Source organism: Halichoeres trimaculatus, unplaced genomic scaffold, assembly GCF_033239565.1.
Source record: "Halichoeres trimaculatus isolate MK-OKI-2021-1 unplaced genomic scaffold, fHalTri1.1 fHalTri1_scaffold_6, whole genome shotgun sequence".
NCBI classification, from domain to species: Eukaryota; Metazoa; Chordata; class Actinopteri; order Labriformes; family Labridae; genus Halichoeres; species Halichoeres trimaculatus.
This window is the reverse complement of record NW_027437184.1, coordinates 2,825,473-2,846,756: the sequence shown is the minus strand read 5'-3', so window position 1 is coordinate 2,846,756 and position 21,284 is coordinate 2,825,473. Positions and strand designations below refer to the sequence as shown.

At 38.9% G+C, this 21,284-nt stretch overlaps 1 protein-coding gene across 4 annotated transcripts in view; it reads right to left on the bottom strand.

The window, feature by feature from the left end:
* cadm1a (cell adhesion molecule 1a) overlaps window positions 1-20,606 on the bottom strand; it is a 659,871-nt gene extending 639,265 nt beyond the window's left edge. Inside the window, exon 1 of one of the 4 annotated variants that reach the window (XM_074671829.1) lies at window positions 20,413-20,606. In XM_074671829.1, the coding sequence (XP_074527930.1) occupies window positions 20,413-20,485 (73 nt within the window). In that variant the 5' untranslated portion in view covers window positions 20,486-20,606. The remainder of the gene's footprint in view (window positions 1-20,412) is intronic. The other 3 variants (XM_074671830.1, XM_074671831.1, XM_074671832.1) reach the window with 3 other exon arrangements.
* Window positions 20,607-21,284: the final 678 nt, after the last annotated feature.

Genomic DNA, 21,284 nt, shown 5'->3' with positions numbered 1-21,284 from the left:
CATTTTTGTCATTAAATACCTTGAAATAAGACATTTTTCTTACCTGCTCAGGTGAATGTGGCTCATATTAAGCCCAAAAAGGCATTTTCCCACTGAAACTAAGACAAAAACACAAGAAGCTAGGGTGCCAGTCAGAGTCACATTCAGCAAATAATAAAAATTAACATAGAAATGTAACAGACCAGTCAAACCATAAGAAACCATAGAGCAAGCAGCCCATAGCAGCACATTAAATATAATCACCAAAAACAGCTCAGACAAAACATGAGACCTCGACTCCAAACACAACTCCAATCCAGTCCAGACAGGCACTCAGAAAGTCAACTCAAAAATCCACTCCGGGGTTTACCACAAACCCCCACAAATGAACCAAAACAGGGAAAGGAAACTGAGTTAGCAGCGTCTGTGGTCAACAAGGCTAATAACAGCGCTTTCAAAACTCGAGCTGCGTTCCAGGAAACCAGTAACTTGGAAATTTCCCACGTGAAATCTCCTGAAAGCGCTCCTGGCAAATTACGATTTCGGCGATAGGGGTTAGTCTGTCAGGATCAGAGTCAGTCGGTCTTATCTCATCCAGGACCTGTATTCCTGAAAACCCTCCTACTGGCCAATTACCACCCACTGGATTTTTCCGTCACCAGACAACGGCTTCAGACACATAGCAGCAAATGGACCCGGACTTTAAAACATGATGGGACGCGAGGCAACACAATCCAGAAACCCGACTGGCAGCTCTTCCCCCCAGGTTGGTGGTTCACTTTCCGGGTCACCTTGTGGACCCTCTGCAAGATGGAGAGTGTTAACGATGCAAAACCTGAATGAACTCATTGACTAGTAGGTGGCGTTTTAATTTTTACTGCTAGTCGCTACTAGGGCTGGGATGATATGCTATTCTCGTGATTCAATTCTATGACAATTTTTGGGACCCCGATTCAATTTAAATTGAAATTTAAAATTTTTGCGATTGCTTGCTTTTTTGACACCAGACCATGTGAAAAAGTTTAATGATGATGATGTCAACAGACTATATCAGGAGCCATATTTTCCCATTAAATGCACATCATGTAATTCAGAGAAAAACATTTTGCCCTCTGCTGGAGAAAAGTTGTAACTTTTTTCCAATCCAGTTTATAAACAAAGACTGAAAGAAAGAATTTGAAACTACATTTTTTTAAATAAAAAAAATAACTAAAATAAAAAAAAAAACTTAATTAAATCAAAAAATAAATAAATAAAAATAAAAAATGAATGTTTTTTTCTAAAAAAAAATAAATATAAAATTAAAAAAAATAAAATAAGATAAAAAAGAATTAAGGAAATAAATTAAAAAATGACAAAGAATCCATTTTTTTTTCTATTGCTAAAAGAAAAAACTTGATTAATCGAAATTGTATCTTATCTACTGTGTTTTTTGTAACAAAAATGTCGATACAATCAGGCTCTGTATATGTATACAGCGGTGTATATCAGCCGTCACATTTTTAGCTCCTTTTCTTATATAACTGGATTTTCTCTTCAGTTTTGGCTTGTGATCATATACGCGCACATGTGTGTGAGTGTGTGTGTGTAATCCCAGTTGTCAGTATTTGGTCAGGATAGCTTCCATGTGTCAGAGGCTCGGGGCAGATCCACCTGCCTCAGGCTGCTCTCTGATGTTGCCCGCACTCCTCCTCCGTGTGCTTCACAATGAAAGGCCACAGTTCTTTTTTTATTGTTTCTCCATGAGAGGAAAAAGAAAAAAAAAGAAAAAATCTCTGGTTGTGTTAAAACAATTTTCTTTTAAAAAAGGTGGATGTCAGTTTCTGGAATTAGTGCTACCATTTGACAGCCCGCTGATGAAATGGGTTCAACAGTTCACTTGCAAAGAAGCTGCAGTTTGCCACTTTGAACCCAGCAATCTTACTTAATGAGATTATGTTTAAGTTTTAAAAGTACGGTCTGACAGAACTTTTGTGTGCTCCTGACACCGTCAGACAGAGAGGAGCTGAACTTGAATATATTGTTGCAGAGGAGGCTGTTTCTGAATCATTTCAGACACTGGACAACACTCGGCTGTGCTGCATGAAAACAAAAAGGAAACCAGGGCTGCACGATTCTCCTGCACGATTTTCTCCCAAAATGTTTTTGCACTGATGAACTTTACAAAAACAAAAAAGGAGCATTTAAATGGTCGTATTTATTAAGCGCAATTCCCTTATCTATTCTGCTTATTTATCTGATTCTTTATAAACTCCCTCATCAGTTCCTCCTGTGGATTTTCTGTATTCAAAAAGTAGCTTTTACAGGTTAACTGTGTCAACATTTCATTGAGTTTATAGGTAAATAAATATGAAATTGGCCGATTAACCTCGATATCTCTGGATGCAAAAAAATAAAATAAGTGAAAATCCCATGTCACGTGGCATTGATGTAGTGTTTTGTTGTGCTATCGTACGCCATCTAGTGATGGCTTTGAGTCGTAGTTATGAAGTCAGCGATGAGCCTCCAGTAACTTTTCTTCTCTCTTCTTGTCTGGAAACTTTTACCTGTTTAGATTTTGACATTTAAAGTTTTAAATATTGTTTACAAAGATTAAATATGAAATTTTCTGTGATCAAACTTGAAATTTTGCTTTAAAACCAAGTTTTATCAATGCATGCTAACTGCTAGCATATCAATGCAATTTCTGTATACGTTTGCATCAAGCTAGCACTAAGTTTTCTCTATTGCTTTGGTACATTTGGAGATGTGTAACATGTTGAATGTTACAGGGCTTCTTAGGTAAAACTTAAAGCAGAACTCCTGAATCAGTTTTTTGGGAAACTGTATCTGCTAAGCTAAGCTAGCTGGGGAGGAAAAGATGGCGTTAAGTTCAGCTGCTCCAAAGTCATTCAAGTAAAGTGAAGACAGCAGCAGCAGGACCATGCGTTGTAAAGATGCGCTGTAATTGGCTGAAGGAGAAGGCAATGGCAATGCTGCGTTTAGGGGCTGTTTGTTTACGATTGAGCCCGTTGTAGCGACTAAGCTAAGCACTTAAACCTACTGAGGGGCTGCACAGCCGTGCACTGCTTGGATGTCTTTTGTGAAAACGAAACATCCGTCGTCTTTTTCTTCTTTTGAAGGATATTTTATTACACCAAAATAAAACCGACCTGGCGTGCCTATGTTCCTCGACTTAAGTGGTTCTCGACTTACCCTGTTTTGTCTTTACGACACCAATAAATATATGAACCTAAGACAATAGAAAAGGTTTCAAAGTTACGCTGCTCTTTTCGTGAGCTCCTACATACTAGTTTTTGATGCGTATGAATACACAGCTACACAGTGCTATGCTGTCATTAGCATCGTCCGCTTTGTCTTGAGTCGCGTCATAGAGTAGATTATACGTGTTTGTGCGCCGCAATTTTCTCGGTATCCTCACCTTTTTCGCATCATGGACACAAAAAGGAAAGCAGGATCTATATAATACATGTATTTGGATAGTTTCATCAGATTTAGCAGATATTTAGGGTAAATATTCCACTTACGTGGAATTTGAGGTTACAACGCATCGTAAGAATGGAACTCATTCGTAACTCAAGGACCGCCCGTATACGTTCTCCACAACGGTCTAGCAACACCTGCTACCTGCTGAGAGGTTCCTACCTCCTACCTAAATAGCCATTAACCCACAACTCAAAGGTGACACCTAGTGGATAACTAAGTGTTCTACCCCCACACACAAAGCTCATGAAATAGCTCTTACACCCGAGAAACGAAATGCTTAAGAATCGTCCGTGTTTAAAAAATGAGATGTTATACACGTGTGAATCTGGATAACGATCTTTTGTTAATCGTGCTAACAACTCACTGTGAACCTACACGCTTTCTTGACTGCGTGGTAGCAATCATGTCCCATCTTTATCTCCTCCTATTCTAAAAACCTCGAAAAAAACAAGAATCAACATCGGACTATCCTGTTCGGCATTCGAAGACGAGAAATTTTGGCAAATTTCTCATGCTCGTTACTCACACACTCAGCTTTGCTGCTCATCTCACAAATGCATGTTTTCTGGAAAATGAGGCTCCATTTAAAAGGGAAATAAACAGGCTATCCATTTTTATTTGTTTTATTGCCAAGAAGTGTTATTATAATGAAGAAACAGTCCACCAAACACAAATAAGTCACATTCTGTGCCAAGTTTACAGACGGATAGACCAAGATGCACCATGTCCTGAGTGTCAGCTGTTAAAAAGCGGACTAAGGGGAAAAGTTTCAAACATAAAGTGTGAAGTTAGCAGCTGGAGATCACCACAGAATGTCCCATGCTGTCTGATTTTGATTAATTAAGCCCGACTCAGTACGACTGCTCCGTCGACAGAACGACAGCCGTCACTGTCACACTCCTAACTTTCACCTGTTGTGATGTAAAAAGTAAAAGCACATCTATTCACTGCGCCTGAGTGGCAGACGAAGGTGGCTTCGCTGTAACACAGGGAGACAGCAGACAAGCATCAAGCGATGAGAAAGAAACATTTTGTTCAAAAGAGGAAAAAGTCAATCCGGCTCAAAGACGACAGCTGCGCTGACTGTATTTACCAAAGGTTAAGAACATTACTGGGATTATTTCCAGTCTGAGTGAGAGCAGTGAGAGTTAGGAAGAGCTGATGCAAGAGGAAAACAAGCACAACTGGGAGTGGTGGTTGTTTTTCTCTGTTTGCATGGGTTTCTGATTTTATCTGCGCAGACAGAGGTGGCCTTTTGTGGCATTACACGGTGACTTTCAAAATAAGACAAACCCTGTCCAAATCAGTTTGTATTCAGCTCGACTACGACGACAAACGGACATAATGAGCAGAGCCAGACCAGGAGTCAACAGGTTCGAGGTTTTACAGCCCAACATGAATGAAGAGAGACTTATCCGGGGAACTCCAGCTGTGTGTCAGTCATGCTGCTCACCGAACTAAACGCAGAGCTGGTTTACGTGGATAAACGGAGTCGGACTGCAGATGGATCTGGTGTATTTGAGGGTTTATGGAAAGAATGTGCTGTGTCTATAGAGTTATGAACTTTTCCACCTCCAAGATCAACTTTTTCCCTGATAAACAAGGTTGAGATTTACAATGAAGAGCCAGAACATGGAGCTGTATTTTGAAATGACCAGATACTCTTCTGCAGCCAGACCCCTGTATATCAGCTGTTACACTGCATTAACAATGAATGAAGGTTAATGCAACTGCAGCAACGCTGCTAATTTGCGGTAGCGTTCTCACCTGCTAACACTTGTTTACAACATAGATGAGCATGGATGTAAACAACATGTAGACTCAGAGACTGCGATGTTCACCTGCTATGCGCCTTTTTCAGCACAAAATCCTCAAGTCTCAGGAGGACGAGTCCCCGCTCACTGGAAGCTCATGCTCCTAAAACCCTTTTTTTTTACATCGTAAATTGTAGACATACTTGAATGCTACTTAAGGCACTTTATATTGTTGTTATTGTCTTTATTTTAACTCTTTGCACTTTATTGCAATCCATGAAAACTGGTTGTACTGCAGAATATTTTGAATGGTGGTTGTCCACTGGAAATTTTTGTTGTATTATCATTTATCTTTTTTACATTTTATTGTATTTTATATTTAAGAAAATGTCTGTTTTTTTAAATAAACGGAGAAAAGATAAGAAAAAAAATCAGAGTATTCATGTAATCATAAGGAAAAAAAACTAAATTGGGATATAAAATTCAGTCCACGCGGCACAGCACTATCTTATACCTTGATGTTTTTATCCAAGTTTTGAAGCTGCCGATTTTTTATGCCTTATTGAGAATTAGGGATGGGCAAGTACCAGTACCAGGTATCTGCTGATACCAGCCTTTTTTCAAAGCACCAGTACTCGTAAAGGCTGCCGATACCAGCAGCCGATACTCAAAGCAAAAAAATCTTACATCCAGTAAGTCCTCCTCACCAGTAGTTGGCGCTACTTGAACTGGGATGATACATTATTCTCGCAATTCAATTCTTTTACGATTTTTGGGGCGTCGATTGGATTTAAGCTGGGGTTCTTCAATTTTTGCAATTTTTAGTTTGCTTTTTAAACACCAGACCATGTAAAAAAGTTAGATGATGATGATGACGATGTCTACACCCTAAATCAGGAGCCATATTTTCCCATTAAATGCACATCATGTAGGTCAGAGAGAAACATTTCAGCCTCCATCCAGTTTATAAACAGCTGAAAAGAAGAATTTGAATTTGGAAAAAAAAGATGTTTTGACAAATAATTCCAGTTCAAGCAAAAACCCCCAATTTTCGTTTTATTTTCTCCCACCCCTAGACGCTACATTGCTGACACCACGGCAAATGTGGTCCTGTTCAGACACAACAGTTTTATTTTGTACTAGTTTTTTTTTTTTTTAAATCACTAAAAATCTGACAATTGTTAGTTGTTGTTTTTTTAACCTTTTTATCTATTTAAAACAAATCATAAACTCAAAGATTAACTTATTTTATGTTTATGTTTTTGTGTTGGATTGATTGTGCTGTCTTTGTTAGAAGTGATTCGTCACTGTCAATTGAAATTTTTTGTATCAAAAGTACGAGTGGTATCAGTGAGTACTGGTATTGGTATCAGTCTGAAAAAAAGTGGTATCAGACATCCCGAGTTACAATCCTTGCAGGGTGAGACTGACACTCACATCACCTGCAAAACCAGCTCCACATCCTAAGACCCCATTAAATAAATACTTCTGTCCATGTTCTTCCTGGAACGATCCAGACCTTTCTATAAAAAGGGCTTCAGTCTTCAGAGGAAGAAAAAATGCAGGTAAACAAACACTTAAAATAGCTTTCATAGACTCAGTGGAGACGCATTAAAAGAGAAGAAGAATGGCCCCTAACAGAAGAATAGACGCTGACACGTCCCTGGCTATTAGTCTCTGGTTTTGGTCGCGCTCCAGAAACCGCCAGTGTCCTTCAGATTCCAGCCCCTCGGTTAGTAACACAGGCCTTTCTGTTGAGGAATCTGTAAGCCCAAGCTGAGGCATCCCTGATGACATCATCGGCATATTTCCTGTCCCTCAGACAAAGCTCACAGAGCCAGAGCGGACACGCTGCTCCTGGAGGCGCTGACCAGAAACATGAAGGGATGAACATCTCATGTGTAAATTCACCAACTTTAAATTCTGAATGTGTGCTAATGTTTGTGTACACAGTAAACGCTCGCCGTGACATAAAGAAAAAGAGTACACACAATGTTTTCTTTAATCCCTGAATAAATGCAACACAGAGCGCTGATGCTTTAGCTGCTTAGGCTCTCATTCTCTGTCATTCATGTGATTTTTGCAACTAGTGTGCATTTATTTCTGCACACACACTCGCTAGGGGCCTCGCCCGCTTAAGACTCCGACAAGTGATGTTTGGAAAATATTTGCATTCACCTCAGTAGCCTTTTGTGCATCAACATTATGTAAATGTGATCATAAATATTCAAAAATATCAGTCGAATTTGACTCATTTCGCTCGTTGCAAAGCCAGATTGTGAAAGCGTAGCGCGGCGTATAATTCCACACTGAGGCCAGTGGGCTGCTTGCAGCGTGGCAGATTGCTGCCCACGCCCACCCCCTCAACACCCCCTCCCCTCTCCCCTCCAGAGATTTGAAATCGGAGGGTGCTTGCTTGACATCCCATCAGTCGACAGCACACTAACAAGTAGGCCATAAACCTTTTTTCTCTCTTTGATTACACTAAGTGCACAGAGGCCAGATGCGACCCAGCCCAGTCATCTGTTGGCTCGCCAGCAGAGTCGCTGCAGACTGCCGGGGTCATGTGGAGGAGAAGGAGGAGGAAGAGGAGTGTGGTGGTGTAGGGAAGGAGAGGAGGAGGGGAGGAGGAGGGGGTCACTTGGGGTCTCCTCCCTTCAGGAATAAAGCCATTGTTCTTCATTACAGCCAGAGAGGCTGCTGGGGGGGTACAGGAGGAGAACAAGTCCATTTCCACACCTGTTTTCCATCACCAGGGCTCCTACCGGCTTGACTCGGAGCCAAACCACGCTGTACGAGGATCCAACTGAGCCTGAAACAGGTTTTCTTTGTAAGGGAAGCTGCCTGTGGGCGATGTTTTGTGCCAGTTCTCTTTGATAACAAAAACAGTAATTTTCAGAACGGGTCTGAAAAGAAAAGAAATAAGCCATTCAGTTAATTATTTTCTGAAAAGTCAATAAAAAGGGCATTTAGATCGTTTTGGAGCTGCAGTGAAAATCTGCAGCTATTCCAGCCCCACATAGAGTCCTTTACGGTCCTTACTGTACATGGGAAGACAAACGACCTCGTGTGGCTCGGACGGGATCGATATTTGCGATGCTACGCTCGGATCGGCAAAGGAGGTAATGGAAAATCTGAGTTTGATAAGGAAGTCTCAATTTAGGCTGAGACTCTTTACAGTAGCTTCCAAACAAGAGCACAAACTGACCGAAAACAACCCAACACGTCTCTTTAAGCTTTGTCAGAGCTCCAGACTGCCACCATTTTTTCTGGTCATCTCGTCCTGTTTGTGCGAGTGTATATTGTTTGATGCTTCCACCATCACAGGCTCTGGATAAGGTAAAGTATTTTTTATTCGTCATCTTTTCCTCGGCCTTAGTCAGTCTCCTCCACCTGCACTGTCTCCTGTTCTGAGGAGACTTTACACCAACAAGCGTTTCACTGCTTGCCTCCTCACTTTAAGATTCACACAGCTCTAAACTTTAGTTATTGAAGAGGATGCTACGTTAGAGCATGTCAGAGCTTATGTTAGGGAAATCAGGGTTAACCACAGGAGGTGCCAGAAATAACTCATAGCATATCATGATAACACGTTTGAAAAAACAAAAAACAGCAGATGCTGTGATAAACTCATCGAGTGTTACAGTTACCTGTAGGAATCTGATCCGATATTTTCATATCTTTACCAAAACTGATCCCTTTCTCTGATAAATCCCGTACTTTGTTGAATGATTCCATTGTAAATGATGAATCATTTTTGTTCTATCAAAGTGAGCTCTGTTGGTTCCCTCTTGAGGAACACTCACTTTACAAATATTGCAGACACTGTTTTACTAACATTGCTTTCCAAAGAGAAGTAGTCCCACACAGCGGACACCTGGTTTACAGCAGTCGTAAAGCATGACAGTGCCGAAAACACATGAAAACTGGATCCGTCCTAATCACAAAACGAAATCCAATGCTTTCCTATCCTTAAAAAGTGTATCAGATTGGGACATCCCTAGTTACCTTAGTTACCTGTCTCTGTGTGTCTGTGTGACCACAGTCAGAGAAGATCTCATGTAGCATCTCTGGATCAAACCAACTACAAAAAATGAGTTAAATGAAGTCCAGAACTTCATTTTACTTAAAAAATAAATAAATAAATAAGTAATCGCAGGACAAAACTTAAACTTAAGGGATAATCACGAGAAATCAAAACTCACACAGCAAAAAACTGGATTTCTTGTCAAGTGTTTTTGTCTTATTTCCAGTAGAAAATGTCTTTTTGGACTTAATACGACCCACATTTACCTGACCAGTCTAGAAACATGTCTGATTTCAAGTTATTTAAAGACTATGAGAAAATGGGGTCTGAATTGCTGTAACAAGTAAAAACAAATCTGCACGTGGAACAAGAAAAAGTTTTCTTGTATTACGACATTATTCTAGTTTTAAGCAAATTTTCTAGCAGGGATACATCCTAGTTTCTTTCATTAGCAAATATTTTATTTGACATAATATTTATGTCCTTTTCATGAAGAAATGTTTATCTGTTAAGTTTATAATTTAGGTTTAAGAACAGCCCTTTATCTTGACACCAAGGAGAGGGCACTTTATATTGACAACTATCTCTTTGCAAAAAAAACTGAAATCTTACCAAGTGTTTTGTCTTTTTATAAAAAAAATATGTAATTTTCCCTGTTATTTACAGAAAAAAATGGTATGAATTGCTTGTAACAAGTTAAAAAAGTCCAATGAATAAGAAAAAATGCTCAAAATTTGCTTAAACTAGAATTATGTCGTAATGAGTGACTTCTCTCTTGTCTCATTGACAGATTTTTTACTTGTTACAGCAACTCAGACCTCATTTTGTCTTTAAACAACTTGAAATAAGACATTTTTTTCTGGACTGTTCTGGTGAATATGGCTCGTATTGAGTGTAATAAGACAATTTTACTGAAAATAAGACATAAACACTTGATAATATTTAAGTGTTTTGCAGATCAGGAGAGCAGGAGGAGAAAGGGTTAAAAAGTGGGAGACTTCCTCCCAAATCAGGGGTGTTGGCAGCCCGTCAGCACTCCTGATTGGTCGGTCTGACATTTTCTCTATGGTTTTAGTTTATTTTAGTTAGTTTTTATTAAATTTATGCTACAATTTTAGCTAGTTATCATTTAATGTAAAGCCTCCTTCTAATTTGTATTTTGTTGTTGTTGTTTTCTTATAAAGTTATACAAAACAAATCACCTGTTTCTTCAGCCAATGCTTGTTGCAGACAAACTTCATATTTACAGTAAAATATAAAAAGTTCAGCGCAGAGCCCTGCTTGTGTATAACATATGTTAATTAAGAATGTATTTCAACAGAAAACACAGATATGAGGAGTTGTCTCACATCTATTTTGTATGTTTGGTTCACCAGTCGTTGCATCACCTCATCATGAAGGCTTCACACAGACAACAAGTGAAAAAGTGATGAATTATGCAACAGCTATAGCATCATCTGCGTCATAGTTTCAGAAGTCTGTTTGATGTTTTTGTTGATTTTTATGTTCGGCTCAAATTATCAGTCCAAATATTTTGCTCTCTGTAACTTCAAAGCACAATGCTGCTTTAAAATCTGGACTGATGCTGAGGTTGAACTCATTCAATAACTGTTTAACAGGATTAATGTTTAGCGTTAATCAATTACTGCGCTTCACCTTCTCATTTTTTGCCATTAAAACCCCATGAAGAATAACTCTCCCGTCGCACCGAGCACAGCGTCTTACATCCGTTTTTCTGAGAGAAGCCATGAATCTCCTCTGAAGAGCACGACGGGCTGCGCGGTGGCAGGGGACGAGGAGGCAGCGTGGAGATCAGATCTGAAATGAGCTGTCACATGAAGGAGTGGATGTAAACAAATCACACTCGGATTCATTGTGAATTTAAATGCAAATTTAGGGACCGCGCTCCCACTAAAGACATCACACTACAGCATGTGCTTCAAGGAACATTTGCTGTACCACTTTCCTCTGACTGAGTCCTGTCAAACACTGCCTGGGAAACCCATTTCTTTTAAATTAATCTGTCCTATAATCCCATACAGGCAGGGAAGATGGTGGAGTATCTGAGTTTAGAGATACATTAGCAACTCTCACACCCTAAAGGAACAAAGACGGTAAAATCTGCCTTAAAAGGAAAAGTGGAGGATGCACTCAGGAATAAGGATGTAAGAGTCCTTCATGACAATCACTGAAATCAATCAACAGGGAATACATCACAGCAACAGGCACGATTCATGACTTACATCAGCTCTCATACGTCAGGAGTGAAACTGAAGGCTTAAAAGAAAACCTACTTAAGGTTGTTGAAATTGGAGCAAATATCTGTTATTGCTAAGGCTGGGAATATGAGCTTTTCTCGCAGTTCGATACGTTTTTTTGGGGTGCCGATTCAATTTAAATTGCAATTCTTTGATGTTTATAATTTTTGCAATTTTTAGTTTGTTTTAACATCAGACCATGGGAAACAGTTGGATGATGACATCTACAGACTATATCAGGAGGCATTTTTTCCCATAAAATGCAAATCATGTGAGTCAGAGAGAAACATCTGCCCTCTGCTGGAGAAAAGTGGTACTTTTTTCCCAGTTTATAAACAAAGACTGAAATGAAGAATTTGAATCTGGAAAAAAAAAAAAAAAATCCTGATTCTGATATTGTCAAACAAAAAATCCTGATATATCATATTTCATTTTTTTCTAGTATACTTTAGATAGTTTGATGGTAAAGTATGAAATTTGACAGTAAAACAAAAACAGAATTACAAATTAGTTCAAAATTTGTATTTATTTTCTGATGTACTTTTTGATACAATATATTTTTACACTACTAGTACATTTGTAAAGTGCAATTAACTTGTACTTCTTGTATGGTACTGTACATGTTACTGCACTTCACACTGCAAAAAAACGGAACTCTTATCAAGTGTTTTCATCTTATAAGACAAAAAAAAAAATCTTCTTATTCTTCTTAAACTTAATATGAGCCACATTCACCTGACCAGTCCTTGTTGGGGGCCGACACTGATCAGTGTATCAGATTGGGACATCCCTAGTTAAATGTCTCTGTGCGTCTGTGTGACCACAGTCAGAGAAGATCTCATGCAGTCTCTGGATCAAACCAACTACAAAAGAGAAGTGGATGTTTTTTGAGTTTTCGAAATAAGGCATAAGTCCAGGACTTCATTTAACTTCTATAAAAAATAGTGATCACAGGACAGAACTTAAACTTAAGGGATAATCAGGAGAAATCACAAGTCGCACTGCTAAAACTAAAATCTTAGAGTGTTTTTGTCTAATTGTCAGTAGAAAATGTCTTTTTAGACTTGATATGGGCCACATTCAACTGATCAGTCCAGAAACATGTCTTGTTTTAAGTTATTTAAAGACAAAAATGAAGTCTGAATTGCTGTAACAAGTAAAACAAAATCTGCCAATAGAACAAGAAATATTTGCTCGAAAAATGTCTTAAAGCAAGAAAGTTTTCTCTTGAAATAACTTGGAATAAGACATTTTTCTGGACTGATCAGTTGAATGTGGCTCTTATCAAGTCTAAAAAGTCATTTTCTACTGAAATTCAGACAAAACACTTCATAAGATTTCAGTTTTTCCAGCGCATAATAAAGAGCAGCTCCAACTGGGACTTTGTCATATTTATTTCACTGTATGGTCTGGTTTTATATTTCTATGACTGGTCTATGTGGCACCGTGTTTCACCTCCACATATGCAAAGGCGTGTACTCAAAGTGACAACAAATTGATTCTGATTTAGAGTTTATTGATAGTTTGGGAGTGTTGACTAAAAATATGAACAGCCAGCATCAGGTGTTGGTAATCCAGGGTGAGTGAACCATGAGCCCTCGAGCAGGTGGCTGGGTCCAACTCAAACGTGTGGCGTCCGTCCTGTGCGTCACTCCCTGCTCTCACCAGTTTCCTGCTCTATCCTGGATCTTGTCCATAAAACAGGATAAGAAATCACAGTATCTGTGTGTTTTCATGATGTTATATGTGCTGTGAGTCATGCAGCACTCCTACAGTAGATCAAAGAGGAAATGTAAGACTCAGGGCGGTAACCACGGTCACAGCAGCCAGTTACGTCTCTACTTCTCTTACTGTTCATCTGTTAGCTTAACCATGAGCCACTTATATTACTCTTTATGTCCTTTTACATTCTGTATTTTAAATTAAGTTTAATCTTTAAATTGTACTAAAATTGACACCTTATGTTAAGGTTTAATACATGGGTCATTTGTACTGTTGTTAATTTACTGCTCTGTGTGCCTGTGAATTGCCCCCCGGGGACAAATAACGTCTTTTATATTGGATCGAATTGCCCTGAAAAATGATGACACTCAAAGAACATTCGCACAATATTATGTCCCCCTGCAAAACAGATTTCCACCAAATTAAAAGATAAAAAATAATTGATAGTTTAGGAAAACTTGAATGAAAAAAATATTAGTCAAATTCTATGGTGTCCAAAAAAAGGCCTCTTTTTTTACAAAAATAAAAGAATTAAAAAAAAATCCCTGAACTGGCAAAGAAACATTATTTTAATGTGGTAAAGTAGCTCACAGTTTTTTTTAAATAATTCTTTATTTTATTTTATTATTTATCTATTTATTTATTTTGTATTTAATTTTTTGTTGAACTTTTTAAAGGCTTATTTATACTTTTTTTTTTTAAAAATTTTGTTTATTTATTTTTCTGTGGAACTTTTTAAAGGCTAATTCATATTATTATTATTTATTTTTATTTTTTTTCTCTTGAACTTTTAAAAGGCTTATTCATATTATTATTATTTATTTTTTAACATTTTTTGTTCATTTAATTTTCTCTGGAACTTTTTAAAGGCTTGGTACATGGCTTGCTTTGTATATATCTTCAAACAAAAACAAGTGATAAATGTTGAATAATTCACTTTGACAACAGATTCAGCAAATTTTTCCTTAAAGACAAAATATCAAGTAAATTTTAAAAATAATAAAAACAAATTAGTAAATAAATTAAAAACAATAAATAAATAAATAAATAAATAAATAAATAAATGAAAATGAAAAAATGAAAAAATAAAATGAATAAAAATGGGATAGAAAAGCATTCAAACATAAAAGTATGTCACTGTTTAACATCTTCTCCTCTGACATGATCTGCACCACAGAAGAAGAAACCACACACTGGGGTTAAGGCTGCTTCCTCGTCACCTCCTCCCGTTTTATGGCGTGTGGTTAACGTCAAGAACCACTTTCACCCGCTATTATGAACCAGTTAGTTACAGTAATTACTGTAAGTTACCACAAAATCAATATTCCTCCTTTTTTTTAATAAGGAACTCATCGTAACTACAGTTTTACTGCAGCAGCCTGTATCTTAATTTATTGTTGTTTTCTTTTCTTCTTACTCCAACGCATGAGGAAACAACAGGATTAACCCAGCACATGTTGTACCAGTCAGAAGTAACAAGCTCCAAAGGGATCGGTCCGGTGTCAGAGGAAAGCCTTATTAACTTATAATTTCACAACATTCAGATTTTCTCAGGAAAACGTGAATCTGCACAGAAAGCAGAAACACAATCATTACAGGAGATCAAACACACGGAGAGCGTGTAAACTGAGCGCAGACAACCATCACTGTAATGTTTTACGTTATCTACACACTTAACATGTCTGAGTTTACAACGTGGTGAAGCAACAGCAACACACACATTCTTCTGACACACACACACTCACGCAGCCTCTGCCCTCACCTGCACTATCACAGCATTACATAACTCCACAAAAATGAAAGCAGAGAAGCCTCGCACCAGGACTGATGGATTGCCTAACAGAGTGTTCATGTCTCAGCAAGCTTGTGGTCAGAGTGTGCTGCGTTAGCACTCCTTTAGTAACACCTGTAAAGAGCCCTGCCCCTGCTGTTCTCACTCTATAATCTGCTCTGATCTCGTAAAAAAGACCACGTAGAAGCACAGGAGAAGAAGAAAGTGTGACTTTAAGTGACATCCTCGGTGCACGCTTTCTCCTGCACAACTGTCAGCTCCTGCAGTCGGTGCTGTACGCTGATCTGTTTTCCTTTGTTTCAAGCTGAATGACAAGAATGAGCCTGTTTCTTTCAGTAAAACTCCTGTTAAACAAGCCTTGGTGAAAATGCATGAATCTATACATTTACAATCCATTCAAGGCAGAAGTTCAGCAGCGAATCCAAGCTTTAAATGTCACCGCTACAACTGATTCACAATTTAAAAATTTGCAGAACCAAACTCCTGACTGCGCTATAAAAACACAACACATCTTGTGTTTGTACACTGTAAATTAAAAGCTTCTTCAGAGTCATTACTGTATCTCCATTTTCAGGATCCTTACAGTATCGTTTTCCTACAACTTGGGATGTCCAGATCAGATCATGTGATCGGGAATCAGGGCCAATCACGTGGTTTCTAGGGATGTCCAGGTACAAATTTTTTTACTTCCAATTCAATCTGATTTTTCCATATGTTTTGCCGATACCGTTCTCTGATAAATCCCGTACTCCGTTAGGTGACTCCCTTGTAAATGATGAATCATATTTGTCGTATTAAGGCCCATTTCTCCTCCCTACCCGTCCGTTTCAAACGATGTTACATCCTTTGTGTTGGCATTGCAGTTAACCAATACATCCACCAGGGGGGGCAGCCCAGAGTCAAAAGTTTATGACAATGGAACTCAAAAACAAGCATGTTGACTGGAGGAAGGATTAATAATGTTCCACTTGCAAAAAAGACAAAAGCAATGTCCACACGTAGCCGGGTATTTTCAAAAACGAGAAATCCCCTTTTTCTTCCTTTTAAAAAATTTCGTCCACACGCAGCAGGTAAATCGGCCAAACCCATAATGGACAGTGTTTTCCTGATGTAAAACCCATGCCAGCCAATCAGAATGAGCCCCCATCATTCAGCTGTGACGTTTGAGAACTGAAAACTCTGTTGACCGGCGTCCACACAAAACCATGAAACCAGAGTTTTCAAAATCTTCACTTTGGTCGGAGATTTCAGAAAACATCATTTTTAATGACATAAAGCTGCGTTTTTGTGTGGACGACAGACCTAAATGTAAACAAATATATGCGGTTTCCCAAATACCTGGCCACGTGTGGACCTGGCCAAAAACAGAGGCAGCGTTGTAGAAGGTGGTGGTTGATGAGGCTCCCGAAAGTTCTGCAATCATTATTTCTTCTACGTATCTCGCTAAAGCTTTGTCTTAAGTGGTCACAGCAACACTGCCCCCACGGTTTCTAGTGGTTCTGCTCTGTTTGGTCTGTATCCGTAAGCTTCATGGAAACGTGCAGAAATATGGACGAAATGAATGCAAAGCAGGAACAGAAGGCTCCATCCGTATCATCCGTATCATCCGTATCCGTACACAACATTGAGCATAAATAGGCCTGTAAAGTGAGCCTCCTCAAGGAACACTCACTTTACAGATTTTGCAAGATGCTTTTTTACTATCATTGCTTGCCAAAGAGAAGTCATCCCACACAATGGATGTTCATGTTTGCAACTTCATTTGATTTACAGCATCCGTAAAGCGTGGCAGTACTGAAAGCACATGAAACCTGGATCGTCCCCGATGACATAACGAGACCTGATGCAGTTCAATCCACCAAAAATAGCCATGGTGGGTGCCAATGCCAATCAGTGTATCAGATCAGGACATCCCTTTCTAAAATCAAGACCCTAAAATGTCTTAAATGTTGGTTTTAAATACGTTACTCAGAGGTCTTACATTTTTTTGGGCAGGACTGTTTTTTTTTTTTTTTTTTTTTTTTCCTATGTCGGCTGTAGTCTGAACTTTTATCTGCTTCATGAAGTCCACCCTCAGCTTTGGGCTCTGGTGTGAAATTCATTTACCCGGCCAAAGAAAGAAGTACCAGAGAATGACAATCTGTAACATGACGAAATTTGCCCTAAAAGTTTTTAGCAGCAAAGTTCACTGACTGTCGGTCAAGCTCGCTTAAAACCTGTCAGTTTTAATCCAAAAACAGAAAACACCTCTATTGTTTTCTTTTTTTAGGAATACAGTTTTAAGTTTTGGGGTTTTTTTGGCTTTAAACCCTCTGATAAAATGATCTGCATGCTAGCTGGCCAGTCTAGGATTATGGGTAAGTGCAAATTTATTAAGAGTTGACTGGATTGCAATTAGGGCTGGGTACCTTTCACATTTGAAACAATACGGCACCGATGCCCAGTACCTGGCAATCGGTACCGGTACTCAACGGTATCAAGTTTCGATACTTTTTTGTGTTTATGTGGTAAAAAACATCAATTTGTTTAATAATGAAATATTAAAAAAAATTCAATTTAACAAATTTATTCTTCAATATATAACCTTGCAATGCTGTGTTCAAGTCCAGCATGGAAAACCACCTACTCTTCCACTCCCTCACAGTCACAAGGATGCATTTAGGTACCTAAACATGATACCTTTTGGTTTTACATGGATCAATTCCCGGTACTTTTGACAGAATTCGGTCGGTACCTATAAAAGTACCTAATTCGGTACCCATCCCTTATTGCAATACACAATATTTTTGGTGTTTTCAACCTTAAATTTCATTCAAGCTGGCATTAAAAATTCTTAAAAAGTCTTAAATTTGACTTGCTGAAACCTGCAGATAACCATTTCTCTCCTCTTTGGAGTAATACTTCATCATATTCCTAAACTGTTACAGTAAAATGCTGTTATGGTTACCAAATATCAGTTACAGCACATGTTTATTACAGTCCGCAGAAATATTTGAGATCCCTTTACAGCGCATAAATCGAGGGTTTATCATCTCTATCTTTAAAACAAGTTTACCAAAAAGCCGCGTAGCTGTTTATGTAAAAGTACAAGCTTTCAGGGAAGTAATAAGAGCCCGTTTTCATGGCTGCGCTCCGTCAATTTCTGCTTTCAGTTTGGGTCACTTGAAATCACATATATTCTGCATGACTGACAAAATGTATCATTTATTAACTTATTTCCAAAGGATGAGCTCTATCTGGGACGAATCCACTCCAAATCGTTTGAAACAAGAGCCGAAAGCAGCGAACTGTGAATTATTCCTCATGAATCCATTTTATGTGCAGCACTTGTGATTTGGTATGAAGATAGCCGGCGTCTGTGTGCCAACACAAACTCACAGTTAGCTGGGATTAATCAGCGCTGCTCCACTGCAGTGCAACTCTCACCCATGCAGCACCAACTTGCATTTGTTTGTATTGGGAGACAAAATAAGAGCTTTCTGCTATGCTTAGCACGATGTGAGCCGACTGTATGCACAGGAGGTAAATAATTAATACGCTTTGTGCAAGCTCGCCCTGAGCTTTGTTTGGAATCAGTGGAGCCATTTCCATGAAGGTAAAAGCAGCATATACCCACTGTCCAAAGAACAACAGAGCCTTGTTTGGTTTGCTGGGCTCCACAGGACGCTTCAATCTGACTTCCCTGCATGAGAAACATGATGAGTGTGCGTCCATTTTAATGGATGGAACTGTGTAATGGATTAAGCCTGGTGGATAATCCACAATGTGACAAACGTCGACATCTGCCGCCCTGTCATTCTCACTATTAGGAGGCTCCAACTCAGCATAAAAAGGGTTTATACTCTTAAGGGGAGCCGCTTTACGCTTAATAACTTTACCTTTCTGATCATTCATGGCTGCTCAGACTTGACGTGGGATAAATAAGGGGTTCAAGGAGCACCTGTGCGCAAATTCACCACAAATCCAGAGTTTAACTGTTATATAATTATGCTGCCTATTTGCTTTCTAGTTTGTAAGAGCATGTGCGTGCTGGTGGGGGTTGTGATGCCTCGACTACTATTCCTCCACATCTCTGTATCAATGCGCAAAGATAAATAACCCACACCCAGCGTTCATTCCGGTACTTTGTGACTGAACCCAGCACAAGAAGCCCGTAGACCCCCCGACTTCATCCTGACAACACCTAACAGCACTTTACCACATCTTACAGTGTGTGAAATAAAACGTGTGTGTGCCTGTTACGCAGCCCGCCAACTCGCACACATCACGCAACATCCAAAAGCCCGAGAGTGTGAGGATTCATGTCGCAGTTTTCACCCTCTATCTGTAACATTTCCTCTCCTTGCGAGGATCTGACTCAGAAAGCGAACCTTTGATGTTTCCCGAGCACGATGCCACTGCAAAATCCACAAGCACGAAAATACAGCCCGGAAGGCAACTGGGAAAGCAGGCGATTTAATCATCCCTTGCTCAACACATATTAATCTCATGCAAACGGAGGTGGAAGGAGACATGGTGTTGACTATTTTTGAGTGACTTTTAATTCGGCATGCACTAAAAACACCACACAAGTCTGGCTTCTTCGCAGGGTGAACTTTGACAAAGGGTTCGCCCGTTTCTCTGACGGACTCCCAGGGAAAATCGCGCGGGATGGCCGATGCTGAAAGGAATCATAAAACTGGAATTCAACAGAAAAAGAAAACAGTTTCTGAAGCTATTTTCAGGCCGAATTCACCAGAATTAACTCAATTACTGATAAGCATTTGTACACCTTTATACGAGCATGCGTATGAGACTTACAGCCGTTTTCTAAAATCAACCGTTTTCTAAATGGGGTTTGGTAAAGCGTTTCTTCACGCTGCCAGAGCTGCTGCATACAGCCTACTCTACTTAAACGCACCGCTGTTTGCTGTGATTTACAGCAGCCCAGGCTCCGCTCTGCAACAACATGCCTCAAAAGTAACCAAGCTGGAGCACCAATAAACCAAACACTTCATCAAACAGGTCAGACCCATCTCCTCAAAGCTTTTTGACTGCTTAAAGGCCACCATATCTGCTTTTACAACACAAATGTCCACATTTAAGAGTTGGCAGCTGTGTAGCAGCAAAGCGATTAACAATGGTGAGCTGACCAAAGTGATGTATTCCTCTGTAGCCTCTCTGTAACGCCTGTTCGTGCACATTAAAAAGACATAAATCTCCTCCTGGGGAGTGTTTCAACTTTGCAGACAGTTCAGGGTTTTCTGACTTGAACAACATCATACATGCACAATGCTCCGCCGCGCACGTTCACAATTTGCCCCGCTCATCAAATGAACACTCCTTCATCTCACACGCATGGAAATGAGAGAAGAAAGTGTGTTTTCCCATAATGCATGAAAGGAAAAGTCCTACCTTTGTGAAGAGCCGCTTGCAGCATGAATAAAAAGAGAATAGTCGCGAGAGAGCCGCTGCCAGTGTTCGCCATGTTGGACACCTGCTTCAGTATGGCAGCGCGAGGCAGCTTCACCTATAGCTACAGCGGGACTCGGCTAATGAGATGCGAGGGAGAGAGGGAGGGTTCTGTTTACCATATTCATACACTCCTGTTTTATTCCTCCACACAAGTCTCCGACATTCACATGGAGCATTTAAAAAATCATGATGTTTGTGAATGCGTTAGTATAATGCGTTTTAACACCGCCTTACAATGCAGGAGTGTGTGTGTGTGTGTGTGTGTGTGTGTGTGTGTGTGTGTTTTGTCTTTATGACAGCAGTACAAATTTTCCCTTTTCATGCTCCAATCTGTACGAAATGGAATAAGGGGAACTGAAATTAAAATAAATACGTCATAAAACAAATGTATCAGCTATATTTAAAGATTCTAAAGAATGCTACAAGGAAAAGCATAATTCTGACTTTTTTCCTCAGAATTCTGAGGGAAAAAAACAAAAAACAGAACTCTAAGATCTAAGAGAAAACTCTGTCTTTAATCTCTGAATTCTTATTTTAATCTCTGAATCTGATTGTTATTTCAGAATTCTGTTAAAATTCAGTTCCTTTTTTTTTTCATAATCCGGAGGAAAAAATTCAGAATTCTGACTTAATTTTCATAAATTTGTGAAAAATGTCAGAATTCTATTTTTTTTCCCCAGACTTTCAGGAAAAAAAGTCTATATATATATATATATATATATATATATATATATATATATATATATATATATATATATATATATATATATATATATATATATATTTTTTTTTTTTTTTTTTTTTTTTTTTTT